General features: G+C 50.7%; 1 protein-coding gene across 2 annotated transcripts in view; it reads right to left on the bottom strand.

Annotated features, from left to right (window-relative positions):
- Positions 1-1,850: 1,850 nt before the first annotated feature.
- LOC143021337 (uncharacterized) overlaps positions 1,851-11,543 on the bottom strand; it is a 58,679-nt gene continuing 48,986 nt past the window's right edge. For both annotated transcript variants that reach the window (XM_076178759.1, XM_076178758.1), the window contains exon 3: positions 1,851-9,877. In XM_076178759.1, coding sequence (XP_076034874.1) covers positions 9,585-9,857 — 273 coding nt within the window. In that variant the 5' untranslated portion in view covers positions 9,858-9,877 and the 3' untranslated portion in view covers positions 1,851-9,584. The remainder of the gene's footprint in view (positions 9,878-11,543) is intronic.

Genomic DNA, 11,543 nt, shown 5'->3' on the forward strand with positions numbered 1-11,543 from the left:
TCGCTACAGTAGCACCTTAACATATTTTGTTCTGGTTGACGCCAGACGAATTTGTCCAGCGTAAGGAAGGACACTACTGAGCTGAAAGGGTTGAGGATGTCTTGGTTAACCTCCTCAATACCTTTTCTTTTCCAAGTGCCCTCCACATATAATGTACAGTATATACATTTTTTGGGGGAGTGGAGGGATTTCAGGGCGCAAAATACGACAGTCTGTACTGAAATAGTTAAAGAGAGAGAGAATGGAAGAAACCACCTTTGTTCCAGTCATACTTCGTATTCCAGACCGAAGATGCTTGTTCTTGTGCTGCCGTCATGCTGAAGACATTTCTCAGGGATGTCTGTGTTCCTTTCACCTGGACTCTTTTACTGATTCAGACTAATTGCGTCCGCACAGTAACAGGTCATTTCACGAAGGATAGAGCGCCAGGAAGAGACTCTTAAAGTAGGTCGAGGTAACTTAGCCTGCCTCAAGTCACAGTGATAAGCCAGAACATACACACTGAAGAATTTAAAGAACTCAAGGGCCAGCGATTTATTTTATTGTTATTTTCTGGGGTGAGGTCCCTTTGCTATTATTTTTCTTGCGTCTCAGGCAATACCCTCGCCTTGAGAGCCACATGACATTTTCATTTATTTGTATCTTATACATTTTTTTTCTTGCCCCAGAGTGAAATGACCTCTTCGTATTTGGAGTTTGCCATTTCTTCCCTTCCCTCCCTTCCCCCCCGGAAAGGAAATGTAAATAAAAAATATTTTTTTCAATTTTTTTCTTTGAGCTTTATTACGCTACATTTTGTTGTGACCATGACCCGGTAGAGGGGGCGGGGCTCCCTATTTGCTCTGGAATGTTGGCGTGTAGAGATGTTCCGCCATTGTCACCACCCTGTATCATATAATGCACCACCCTGTATCGTATAATGCAACACTTTTTATTATTATTCAATAGTACTAAGTCATCATGTTTTTTGCTCTATACGCAACTTCTTAAGTCTCATTCTTCTTCGAGTATATTTGAAAAAAAAGTCCATCCCCTTTTGATAAATATTACTAGGTTTTAAAACTCTGTGTGTATATATATATATATAATATTGGTACAGGATCAACATGCCCTAACATCGTCTTCATCGTTAACAAGGTTCTACTTGATTGTTTCATTTTACTTCGTACTCTGCGTTCAGCATCGCCCTTTACCCGAAAAAAAAAATCGAATCGTTACCAGGTCTGTACTCTCGCCGTTAACTTAGTACCTGACTGTTGGAGTTAAGTTTGCGTTTGTCATCATCATCATTATCATCATCCCAGCTACTGTGGCCGCTACCATAACAAATAACGCATAATGTGTGTACATATATATATATCTATCTATCTATATATATATTTATATATATTGGGAAAATCATATACGAGGTTTCACAGTTCGGGAACTAGTTTTGAAGTTTTCAACTAACCTTTGGGATCAACTGCAGCTCAGTTAAGAAATCTTGTGGACCAAAACAAGATTATTATTACTCTCTCGTCAACAGTATCATAATACTAATGTAACTTTGCATTATTGAGAATTTCATCCGTGATATATCACTAAGACCCATCCGACGCTGTGTTGACAGACTGTGCAATCCTCGGTCCCCCCCCTGTGGGTGTCAAGATTTCCCCCCCATTTGGGGGGCGGGGGGCCGGGGAAGGGGTACCGACGGCCGTCCAGACTTTGGGAGTCGGAAGCTGCACTGGAAGCATTGAATGACGTCACCACAACGCTCGCCACTTTCGCATTTTGATTTGATTTTAAAATGGAAATACGTAAGGAGAATATTTACAGCTAAAGAGCATTATCTAACGCAATTCATTATATTTTTTTGTATATTTTTTATACTTTTTTTTTTATTTTTACTCGTATCACTTGTTTTCTTCCTTCCTTCCCTCTCTCTCAACACGCACGTTTGATTTGATTTGGCCGACCCCGCTGTCTGAGCACAGGCCACCACCCCGCACAGTCGGTCTTCGCTTCTCCGCCCATTTTGATTGGATCTCGCAGCGCCTTTCGAATGACGTCACGAGCTCTTGCTGCTGCTGCTGCTGCCTTGCTGACTCCAACTGTCCCTTCCCTATGTCCCCCTTCCCCCCATGTCCCCCCTCCCCGTGTCCCCCTCCCCCTTGTCCTCCTCTGCTTGTCTTGGCACTTTGGCACGGTCTGACGCTGGGTGCCACTCTGAGATGGCACCCTGCTCCCCGCCCCCTCCACCTTCCAAGATATTATCATTAATATAGTAACCTAATAGTAGTAGTAATTCCCGGCCTCACGCATACACAATAGTACAAATAACATACACCTTGGATATGCACAATATTTCTTCATTTAACTTGTAATCAACACAATATTAATATACAAATGGCTGGATAGAATTTCATATCTAAAATGGATAAATGATTGTAACAATGCAGGTTGGCTACAGAGTACTATCGCTAGCATTTGAGTGTTGCCCAACACCGCAGCTCAGGGCCGCAAGCCAATATCTTGAACGAGGTCACAAGTATCGCCTTCTGCTTTCCTCCTTGGGCTGCTGCTGCTTCGTATAAAAGGGGATGCTAACTTGTGTCACACACTGGGCCGGCGGCCGCACTACAGGATGGCAACGGGCGCGCGAACCGGAGGTCGCTACCGGGGGGTCGCCACCGGGGGCTTCTTGACGTCGTCGTCAGGACGGTGCGACGGCGGCGAGGAGGTCTTCTTCTTCTTGGAGCCGCCCGAGCATCCGTCCCTTCCGTTCCGTTACAGGTCGCCCTCTGCGTCCCGACTGCCGTCGACTCCAACGGGAACTCGGAGCACCTGCAAGTGGAGGCCGGGGTCCTGCGGAAGCGACGGCAGCCAAGCGCAGAGGGGTGCTGTGCTGCGCGTTTTGTTGTTGTTGTTGTTGGTGTTGCTGTTTGGTGGTGTTATTTCCGTCGTCGCGCGAGGCGCACGAAGCAAAGCCGCCGCCGCCGGCGCGCGCGCGCGCGCGCTGCTCTTGTCTCTTCTTCTTTTTTCTCTGTCCGTCGGGTGGTTGCTGTTGTGGTTTTCGGGCCGCGCCCTCCGCAACGTCGCGCCCTTGCAGTTTATAGCCGCGCCTACCCCGACCACACAGCTGAGTGTGTGTGTCATGAGACTCGGAAGGCCTGCCCGGCGAAGCCACGCCACGCCCGACACGCCACTCCCCTGCTGCTGCTCCTCTTCCAGCTGCTCCCATTTGCTGCAGCAGCGTCGTGGGCACCAGGGCTTGTGGAGCCTTTTTTTCTTTTTTTTTCGAAGTGGCCACCAGTGATGGGTTGGACTCTACTCTGGAAATACGGACGAGGCGAGGCCAAGGACGTGAGGTGACCCTTCCGCCTCCTCCTCCATGCAGCAGTGCCGCCAGTAGCGTCTTGAAGCGGCGAGGCACCGGCGTGGGCGCGGGGCGGTGGTCACTTGGGTGGTGGCGGCGTTGGTGGTGGGCGGCGGGGGTCTAGGGGCGTGAGGACGTGGTGCGTACTGTCGGACAGCTGTGCCCCCGCGCGGCGGACCTTAACCTACACAAGTAACGTAACAACGTCGTAGTCACAAGAAAACAGAGAAGTCGACTTAAATAACAATAAGAAAATATCACAAAATGTTTGGGCAACTTGGCCCTTACGCTACTACAGTACAGGGACCGGACCCACATGGTCTGGTTATCATACCTTTAGTCAAATCATATAGTTTAGGGTTTGGAGTAGTTATCTTAAAATTAAATTAGAACAAAATTTTGCAAGTATAAACCTCACTTATTTTGTGATTTCAAAACCAAGCCAGCGTAAAATGATTTGCAAAACAAGCGGTACACAGAAGCAATGATAAAATATAAAAATAACAATGGAAATGTGTTTCTCTATATTGAGATTTTAACCCTGACAAAGGCGGGGTGGACTTGAAACAGGTTGATTTCTCAAAACTGGCTTAGTTCAGTTACAGTGTACAAATATTTTCAAGTAAAAATAAAATAGATACTAGGAGCATGCATGACCGAGCCTGGGCGCGGAGCAGCAGGCAAGGCGGGCAGTCGGGCCGGTGGGCGCGTGCGCGGGAGTGCTTTCGAAGGCGCGGGCGCGCGAGCAACGCCACTCCCGCGACCGCCGACGGCTCCGCACTCCCCTGTGTCAACAAACTGGCTATAGGATTATCAGTATTAGAATTAGGATTAATAGTACTATCATCTCATATCATAATGGACCTTACGGTTATCAAGGGTCATGCCCATCTGTCAGGACATCGCTGTGGCTCCTACAGGATCACAGGATCACAAGGAACACCCTTTACTGCGGGGCGACGCCACGCCAGTGTGCCCTCGTCCCCGGGGGGTTGCCCGCCCCCTACGCGCGCAAACACACACATACACACACCTGCTCCTCCTCCTCTTCCTCCTCTTCGCCTCCCAGGGGGCGAGCGGCGCCGGGGGTGGGGCCAGGGACTGGCGTGACCACGGCTCCAGTAAAGCTCTAGCTGCCCTCCAGACCCGCCTCCACTCGCTACGGTACTCCTCCTCCACTTTACTCCTCCTCCTCCTCCGCCGATGTGCGTGGAGGACCCACGCATCGCCGCGAAGGACGAGTGAGTCGCAGCCTTGGTCTTGCTGGCGTCGCGGAGGATGGGGGGTTGACTACTTTGTTAAAAAATAGGATTCTTTCTTAATATTCTCTCTCTTATATATATATAATATCTATTTTTTCTTTTCTCTTTTTTTATCTTAATTTTGGAATAAAAAAAATCGTAGAAAAAATTAGCTTGAGCCATGGTGCTGGCAGCATTGTCTGGAGCACCGTGCCCTTGGATTGACAAAAGCAGGGGGTGGGGAGGGAGCAACTTGGGGCTGTTGGCGGAGCCTTGCCAAGGGCGCGAGTGGACAGCTGGGGGATGGGCGGGGCGCCGGGCGGTGCGGGCGGCGCGCGCGGGCTTGCGGCTGTTGCGGCGGGAAGGCAACCCCGTCCATCCAGGTGGGCATTAGCTCATCTATCTAGTGATTAGGAGCATCATATAAACGTTACAGGAGATCTAATCACATTGATACAGTTCAACCAGGTAAGCAAGACGCTAACATGCAAGTGTACGGGAACGTGTGCCCCAAGCCTACACAGTATGCTAAAAGCTAGGGTGCTAGGGTACCTATATTGACTACTCACTACGTAACTGGTTACATGCAAAGGCCGACCCTCGCCCTCGAGGGTTCTCTCTCTCTCTCCCGGCCTAGAACGATAGTGTACCGGGCCGATCGGCGGGGGGGGCCCCAGAGGTTCAACACAAGGGGCGGCCTGACCAGACCTGACACAGCCGCACACCACTCTGGACTGGACTCGGGCTGTGTCGTGTCGGGAAGAGTTGGCCACCGCCCTGCCGCTTCGCATCGGCGGCCCAGTGCCGCGTCGCGCGGGCGGGGACGTCTCTCTCTCGGCAGGAAGGCGGCGCGGCGCGGTGTGGGGCGGGCGTTTCCGCCCACCCTCCCGCCCGTCCGCCTTCGTCGCCTGCACCGCCCCAGGTCGCGGCGGCGGCTACGGCCTCGCCGCGGACGGGCAGCTGTTGGAGACCGCTCCTGCGAGCAGAGCGGGGGCAGGGGGCAGCCAGGAAGCAGTAACGTGATAAAGCCTGCAGTTTGGATGATTGATGCACTCTGAAGAAAAGCCCCTACATTTGACTGTGAAGCAAGCGCGACTCTAGGGTCCAGATTGTACCCTGCATGGCCGGATTGTGAGCGTAAACTCGAGGCGCGCGAACCTGCGGCCTCAGCCTCCCGCGCGGACGGGCGGGCGGGCAGGGCGAGGCCCAGCGCGGCCCACCGCCCCTTATATATCACATGGCTGAAGTTAGACCTAAGTTACAGCAAGCGTGCTGATGGAGACCAACGGTGTGAAGGCTCGAGCCGTGGTGGCACAGGGAAGTATGGGGGAGGCCAGACTTGGGGCTATGGCGGCGGCGAATGGACGCGGGGGGAATTGGTCATGGACTCTGGCGAGGAACCAAAGGCGACAGCAGACAGCATCACAGCTGCTGCTGCTGCTGCTGCCGGTGCTGCTGTTTCAGGTGCTGCTGTTTCAGGTGCTGCTGATGTAGCACGACTATTGCTGGCTGTTTGCTGAAGGAGTTTGGTTGGCGAGTGAGGGAGGAAAGCCCTGGCACCAGACCGAGCCTGGCTGAACAAGTGTACTAGCGAGAGAGCGTGCGAGTCCGGGGGCCTTTGTCATGGGCAAGTGTCTGCTGCTACTGCTGCTGCTCACAATTTCCTGGCACGTTCCGCGTGATGGAACAAGACTGCAACTGTCGACAATGGAAGTGGCCAAAATGAACCAACGAATCCGATGGATGAAAAAAAAGACGAAAAAAAAGGATCAAAATGAAAAACGGAGAAACAACTCGAAAGGGTGCTTCCACGAGCAGAACTTGCAATGCAGAAAATTGCGTAGACAGAACCAACCCACTTGGCTGGCGGGCGAAGACACCGCGTGGTCAGCTCCCATACAGGCATCATACCATCCAGTGTCCCAATCATCGATCATCGTCGTCGTATGGCAAAATTGAGAGGACAGAACAATGCAAAGCAAAAATATCAATTTCAAGAGGATTCCTTAAAACCTTCCGCTAGTGATATGTTACACTGTTTTTCCCCGAGGCGGTGCTGCTGCTGCGGCGGTGCTGTGGCTACGGCGGAAGCGGTGGCGGCAGCAGCAGGATCAGCTGCAGGGGCAACAGCAGCTGCGGCGAGTGCGGTCTGATCTACGTGCCAGTGTCACGACAGCTGGGAACAGGCAACGGGTGCTTTATCATGCTGCTCAAGACATCAACGGGAACGCCGCCACAGCTGCTGTCGCCGCTGCATTTCCTCGGAATTGCCGCTGCTGCTGCTGCTGCTGCTGCCGACGCCGTCGCCGCCGCCGCTGTGGGGATATCGAGGGAAAGCAGATTGAAATGGCTGTCCTGGGCTGTGTGGCTTTAGTTGACTTTTGCTGTTTTTTTGCAATTTGCGTATGGGATTTGTAGTTGTATTTGGTTGGTGGGTTGTTTTTATCAAGGCCAGCCGGAGCGTGGGGTATTGCTGTTGTTGTTGTTGTTGTTGTTGGTGTTGTAGCCCTGCGGGGGGGACTCGTTTAGCCTCGACTTGTGCAAGCAGTGCCTTCGACCCTCCCTAATATCCACTCTCGGATTCCTAGATGCTTCAATGACAGGAACATTAAAAAATCGTGGCACTTTACATGTAATAAAACACTGAAGTTTCATATATGTAAAAATAACACAAGGAACTATGAAAATTTATCCATTACAAGTACTACAACATACATATTATACGGCTTTGCATATGAGTATCATATAAAACCAGACATACTGTACTAAGTTTTCACAGCCCCTTAAATTCACCGAGATAGTCATGGCATAAAGGAAATAAAACAAAGGTAAGTGACTAGAGACCAATTCGTGTAAAAGAGGCCAAAAAACTTGATGAAATATTTGCAGTAAGAGATTCCTTCCGGCTCGGTCCTTGCTGGAACCCCGTGCACGTTTTCGTCATCTTCCTCCTCTTCTTCTCCTCCTCCTCCTCCTCCTCCTCTTCTACTTCTCCATCTTCTACTTCATTCGTTATCCTCTTCTGTCTCCTTCTTCGTCATACCTTCTTCTACTTCATCTTTTCTTCTGTCTTCGTCAAATTCTTCCTGTTCCTCCTACTCCTCCTCCTCCTTCGTCCCTTTTGTCCACCTTAGGCCAAATTCCTGTGCTGTCTCCCGAAACAACTTCTTCATTTTTTTTGAGCTTCTCGCTTTATCTGATGGTTGCATACATGTGACCCTAGACTTGGCCAACAAGAGAAGGGCTTCACTTCTCCCATAGGGCTCCCAGAAGTACCACACTGGAGGAGATTCATGTAGAGAGTGTCCCACCTTGGCGCCCAATCCCCCACGAGCGGCAATGGGCGTCCCACTTCCACCCAGGGACTCGGTGCTTCAAGCTTCCTACTCCCAATTCTTCGTCTTGCGTCGTCTTCGTCGTCATCGTCGTCGTCGTCGTCTTCGTCACCCCTTTCTCTCGGCGCTGTGCTTCAATTAACAATTGAAGTGGCGGCTACTACAGCACCAGCAGCGGGTGCGCCGGCGCCGCCTGGCCGCCACGGGGGTTGTCCACTACTACCACCGCCTTTTCGAGTCCCTGGTGTGGAGGGCGGGGAGGAGAGGGTGGGAAGGCCCCGCCTGACGCAGGAGTTGCCGTACAACAACGAGGAGGGGGTGGGGGGCTAAGTACGTGACGGAGGGTCGGCCAGTGTAGGCGGGACCTCACGTCCCTCTCCATGGCCACTTCTCGTTTTCTTTGCCGACGCCGTTGGTGGGGCGAGGGTCTGCACTCTCCTGCAGGCGGTATCGTTGTTCAGTCGAAGTTGAAGTGTTGTTTGTATTATTTTTTTCCTAAATTTAATTTTTTTCTCTCTCTCTTCCTTTTCTTCTTCTTCTTCGGGGGTGCTGCTGCTGCTGCGTGGCGATGATGTAGCACGCGTCTTCTTCTGTGTGTGTCAGCAGGGCCCAGCACCCTCGCGCGCAGGAGGGGGCGAGGGGCGGTTGGGCTGTTGGCTCATCTCGTCGGGAAGGGCAGGGCACCCCGCTACGTAGGTACACGTGTACGGGTGATGCGTTGTGGGTACGCGAGTACTTGCGTCAGTGTGGGGTCGAGGGGAAAAGCCCTGAAGGAGCTGTGGGCCCCCCCCCGTGGTAGGGCTGGGGGCTTCACTGGCACGTGAAGTACACAGACAGTCCAAGAGTCTGCTGTATTGTTACACAGTATAAAATAATTAATCTGTGCCCTTTACAAGGGCATCATCTTCCTAGCTTACCATTATATAAAAAGAGATTAAAACAAAGTTGAAATGAATTTCATATGTTACGTTTTGAAAAAATATCCACGAGTGCTGGAGTTAACCCGGCCCCGAGTGCAGGGTCGGTAAGGACACTCTCGACACATCACATGTTGTGAGCATGGCTGTGCTAGCACCTGACTGGCCTCCTCGGGGCACCTCCACCACCACCACACCACCACCACCGTCACCACCACCAACCTCACAGTAGGAGCATCCTCAATTTTACAAACATTTTTCTCTTTTTTTGGGTGGTGGTGGTGGTGATCTCGTACGGCTTGAAGTTGTTGTTGCCCTTTTTTTTTCTTTTCTTTCCCCTGCTGCTGCTGCTGCCGTGAGGTGTCTCCTTGCCTCTGCCGCCACCGCCGCTGCCGCCGTGACTACAAGGGGGGGCGGGGAGGGCAGGGGCGGGGTCGACAACCCTGCAGCAGTCGTACCGAGGCGAGGTCGGTCGTCAACGGGTCTTCTCGGCCGGGGTGGGGATAAACGTTGTCGTCGTTGGTGGTGTTTACTTTCGCGAGGTGGAACAACAACAACAACAACATAACTGCTATAGGGGATGCTTGTCTGCTTTACCACCTTTCTCTCTTTCTCTCGCTCTCTTTCTCTCCCTCTCTTTCTCTCTTTCTTTCTCTCTCGTCTTCGTCCTCAGCTTCTCGACAGACGAAGAAGGGAAGGTGGGCTTCGGAGGGAGGCGGAGGCGCCCCCCTCATCAATTGCACATGATGTTACTTGACACGGAGGACATCCTGTTCAGAATTGTGTTATCATTTTCAAGGTCGTTGTGAATGAGGATGTTGGTGTTGTTGTTGTTGCTGTTGTTGTTGTGGTGTGGGCGGTTGGAGGCGTGGGCGAGGCGGGCTGCTGCTGAGTGGTAGTGGGCGTCTGGGGGTGCGGGCGGTAGGCTGACGGGGAGGTGGTAGTACTTGCACAGCCCCCGACTACACTTTCCCTTCACCGCGTCACGACAGACACTCACTCTCATGTCTGTCACTTCTACATGATCTGAAAGAAAACAGGGGCAGTTAATTCACGGATCCACGGCACACTTTGGGTCTCTGTTCTCACAATCAATCACAGCATTAACGTATAGACTCGTTGACATGGGGTTAGTCTAGTAGCCGTTAGTACTAGTTGCAAGTTAACTTAGCTAAAGGCAAACCAAGTGTTGACATTAAGATAGTTTGGAAGTAAGTTGACTAACTTTCTGTTAACATTGGGCAAGTAGAGGGGTAGTTTACAAGTCGCTTTTAGCACTATCGGATACTAAACTAGCATCTTGTCAACGAGGCTTATGGCAATAAAATCTACAAGGATCTGTTCTTACAATGGATCACAACATATGACAGTACACTCTATGATCATCTATTCTCACAATCGATCGCGTTACTAATACATGGGGAACATCCGTTCTCACTATCGATCACTGTATCAATACAAGGTAGCACATACTAAGAGTGCTTGTTTTTACAATCGATAAATCAAGTACTAGCACTGATGTCATATCCTGAAGCATTCAGCCATTTTTATACAAATTCTCTTGAATCCTATCTTATTAGCATAATCAAATACAGGGCAACGAAGAAGTTACAATTAAGATATAAAGGGAACGGACTATTGTGTGATGATGGTAATTAAATATTTAAAAAATAAAATTACCTACACAATGTTATCAAATAGTAGTTAGAGCGAAAGTGAGTTGGAATTATTTACTTCAATAAAGAAACATTACTGGACTACTTATCCTTAATTGTGCCAACATTATGTGCAACTCTTCTAATATTTCAGCCTTACAGATATCTAAGTAAACTCCGGACTCTGAGGTTATTAAGAAGTAGTGGTTGTGGCGGTGGTAGGTATAGTGATTGGTGGTTGGCGGTGGTGGTGGTTGGTGGTGATGGTTGTGGTTGGTGGAGGTGGTTGTCGTTGGTGGAGGTGGTTGTCGTTGGTGGAGGTGGTTGTCATTGGTGGAGGTGGTTGTAGTTGGTGGCGGCGGATGTGGTTGATGTTGGTGGTTGTGATGAATGGTGACTGGCGGTCGTGGTTGGTGGTGATGGTTGTGGTTGGCGATGGTCGTTGTGGTTGGTGGTGATGGCTGTGGTTGGTGGTGATGGCTGTGGTTGTTTTTAGTGGTGGTTGGTGATGATGGTTGTGGTTGGTGATGGCTGTGAATGGTGGTGATGGTTGTGATTGGTGGTTGTGATTGGTGGTGGTGGTTGTGATTGGTGGTGATGGTTGTGATTGGTGGTAGTGGTTGTGGCTGGTGGTGATGGTGGTTGTGGTTAGTGGTGATGGCTGTGGTTGTTGGTGATAGTTGTGGTTGGTGATGGCTGTGGTTGGTGGTGATGGTTATGATTGGTGGTTGTGGTTGGTGGTGATGATTGTGATTGGTGGTGGTGGTTGTGGTTGGTGGCGATGGTTGTGGTTGGTGGTAGTGGCTGTGGTTGGTGGTGATGGTTGTGGTTGGTGGTGGTGCCTGTGGTTGGTGTTGGTGGTTGTGATGGTTGGTGATTGGTGGTTGTGGTTGGTGGTGGTGGTGTGGTTGGTATGCGGCGATTATACGGTTGGCTGTAGCAAATGTGAAGATAGTGAGAATGTACGTTGTGATGGATGTTGACGATAGTATTACCGTACTTCGAAAACTAAGGGCAACCCTCCTCCTCCTCCTCCT

The sequence above is a fragment of the Oratosquilla oratoria genome, chromosome 42 (genome assembly GCF_046742065.1).
Source record: "Oratosquilla oratoria isolate Oo_2021 chromosome 42, ASM4674206v1, whole genome shotgun sequence".
NCBI classification, from domain to species: domain Eukaryota; kingdom Metazoa; phylum Arthropoda; class Malacostraca; order Stomatopoda; family Squillidae; genus Oratosquilla; species Oratosquilla oratoria.